At 38.9% G+C, this 2725-nt stretch overlaps 1 protein-coding gene across 1 annotated transcript; it reads left to right on the top strand.

Annotated features, from left to right (window-relative positions):
* Positions 1 to 388: 388 nt before the first annotated feature.
* RPL37 (ribosomal protein L37) lies at positions 389 to 2317 on the top strand (the record flags this gene model as incomplete). The annotated part of the gene is made up of 3 exons (XM_010282874.1): positions 389 to 524; positions 825 to 909; positions 2200 to 2317. Coding segments are annotated over 3 exons (291 nt in total), but the record flags the coding sequence as incomplete, so codon positions are not given.
* Positions 2318 to 2725: the final 408 nt, after the last annotated feature.

Raw genomic sequence — 2725 nt, 5'->3', positions numbered from 1 at the left:
AAGAGGGAGGGGGGGGTCGGTCACCAAAGCCTGATGGAGTGGGTGTGCGGCTGATCTGCGTGAAGCAAATAACCTTTCTTCAGGAGAGAGTAATTTAGTATTTGTCAGCGATGAGGCTGAGGGAGATGAGGAGGGAGCTGGAGATAACCGCTCCGTGGCTTCGTTTTATTTCGGCGCAGAGCAGCGTGGGGGCGGATAAGGAATGGCGCCGAGAGGCGCAAGGAAATGATTTCTGAAAATGGAGGCTACGTGTAGGCGAAACCGAGTTGGCGTTTCAGACTTTGTGGATTTGTACATGTTTTTTAGAGAAGCTTATTCTTTTTCTAGTTACGTCACTTACAAGTACTAGTGATACTTGCAACATGCCATGTTTTGAAATGCTTTTCAGACGAAGGGTACATCGTCATTTGGTAAGCGACGAAATAAGACACACACCTTGTGTCGTCGATGTGGGTCCAAGGCGTACCATCTGCAGAAATCTACCTGTGGGAAATGTGGTTACCCTGCTAAGCGTAAGAGAAAGTGTAAGTAACGAACTTCTATCTCACCTGAGTTTAAAAACCTGCATTTCTTTTGTCGTCTTCAGTACTCTGACTCTTTTTCAACCAATGGAGGAATACTGTTACTGTGCAGTGTTTGGAGCCATTTTCATATTAATGCTCATTTAGCGATATGTTCGCTAACATGCAGTATTGCTATGTAGATATTGACTTAACTTATAAATATTTTTTTGCTCTTGGCAGATTGAATAGTTATGCTATACAAATGTAATGTGCAACTTAATTATTTGGTGCAGATGAGTAACAGCAACTTGTATGATTTAGATAACTGGAGTGCAAAGGCTAAAAGACGTAACACCACTGGTACTGGTCGCATGAGGCATCTGAAAAAGGTCTACCGTCGATTCAGGTATAAGATTTTATTACAACCTAGCATGGTGTGGTCCTGCATAGCTATCACTTAATTATAAAATTCGTCATTTATAGTTAACATTTTTATTTATTTAGTACACTTAACATGGTATGGTCTTTCTTAAATACATCATGAAATAAATGTCTTATATAACTGGCTGTGTATTCCTTTGAGGATGAAAAACTCACTGTTAATACCTAGGGCGCATAACAAACTCTGATGTGTAGATAGTACAGAACACAGGTTATTGTAATAAAATGTCTACATTCAAAAGTATATGCTTTGTGTAGTATCGCCTTTATTTGTCAGTCAATTCAATTGCCAGTTGCACTGAAGTGTGGGGTTTTGTAAGAGGCAAGTCTTGAAATGCATTCCACTCCCCTTTTCACCCACAAAAAAAGAGTTCAGGACGGGAAAAACTTCAGTAGTCTCTCTGTTATTTGGAGTTCGGTTGGCAATAAGTAGCCATAACATCAGATTCCGAGTTACAGGTTTCTAAAACTTGTTACAAAGCTTTGAGTTGTACTTAGGAGGTAAAAGTGAGGCTATTGTACTTTCTAACTCATTAAGCCTTTCTTTTGTATGAGCTTCATGTTCTAAAATTGAGCTCTGTAGCTTCTTTCCTAATACACAAGAAAGGTGGGTAAAAAATACTAAGTAGTTCAAGAGTCTTCTTGTAAAAAATGTAGATTGGATTTACTGGTGAAAAGGAGTCTTTTAAGTCCCGGACCTGGATGTAGTTGAGGGATCTGTTCATCTGTTTTTTTTGGGGTAAACGCAATTTTTCGCAGCAGCAGCCTGCTTTCCACTGAGTGTTGCTGAAGTAGAAATGTATCCAAAAGCAAGCTTGGGGCTGACTCTTCTCTTGTCTTGCCCACCTTAGTCTCTGGTTGGAGGCATAGAGGATTTCTATAAGAAACTGACTTGCACTCCACAAACATGAAATCTGCTGAGTTGCTTAGTAGGAACAAGGTATGGCGTGCCTTTAGCAGGTGTGCTGTATCTGATATCTGATGCAGTCTTGCAGTGTTCACTCGGTTACTGAAATCTTCCTGTTTGCAGAAGTCAAATTTACCTCAGAAGAGAGCGAAAACCATACTGCTCATTCCAAACACTTCTATTAATAAGATGTTTCTTATTAAAAAGTATGAACATACGAACTCCGTAGTGATTTCAGTGCATTGCTCAAATAATTTGGTCAACTTGATCTAAAACATTACTTGTCAGAAAATACCCTGGAGCAGGAATCATCCTTTCAAAAAGTGGTAATGATATTTCTATTTATAGGAATGGATTCCGTGAGGGGACCACACCGAAGCCCAAGAGAGCAGCTGTTGCAGCCTCCAGTTCATCGTAAAGACTCATCTATTTGTTAAAATAAATGGTCTTATCCAGAAAAATCTGTCGTCTTTTATAGATGTTTTACTTCAGTGAAAGTGAATTTACGTTGTGAAATGCAAGATTCCTGAAAATACGTACTTACACACATGGATTCTTGATAGTGTGCATTGAAGTGATGCATTAAAAACAATCCTTTAATTGACTTTTCATTTGATAATACCTCTGCCTTTGAAAGGACTGTTGTCTCAACACTGAACTTCAAAAGAGGCTTGTATGTGTTGCTATAGAGAACTCACGTGCAAGGGAAATGGAACATTGGCACTGTAGACTTGCCCTGCTTGCCTCTGAGTTTCACTGTGCCCTAGCATAGAGAGTCAGAATTTATCTCAAAGGTCTTTAATAACGGACCTTTAATGTGCTATTAAAGCTAATAATATATGTTATTATATTATTATAATATAATATTATTATG

This window comes from Phaethon lepturus, unplaced genomic scaffold, assembly GCF_000687285.1.
Source record: "Phaethon lepturus isolate BGI_N335 unplaced genomic scaffold, ASM68728v1 scaffold20902, whole genome shotgun sequence".
Classification (NCBI taxonomy): Eukaryota; Metazoa; Chordata; class Aves; order Phaethontiformes; family Phaethontidae; genus Phaethon; species Phaethon lepturus.
Note: the sequence above shows the minus strand (reverse complement) of the source record. Positions and strands in the feature narration are given on the sequence as shown.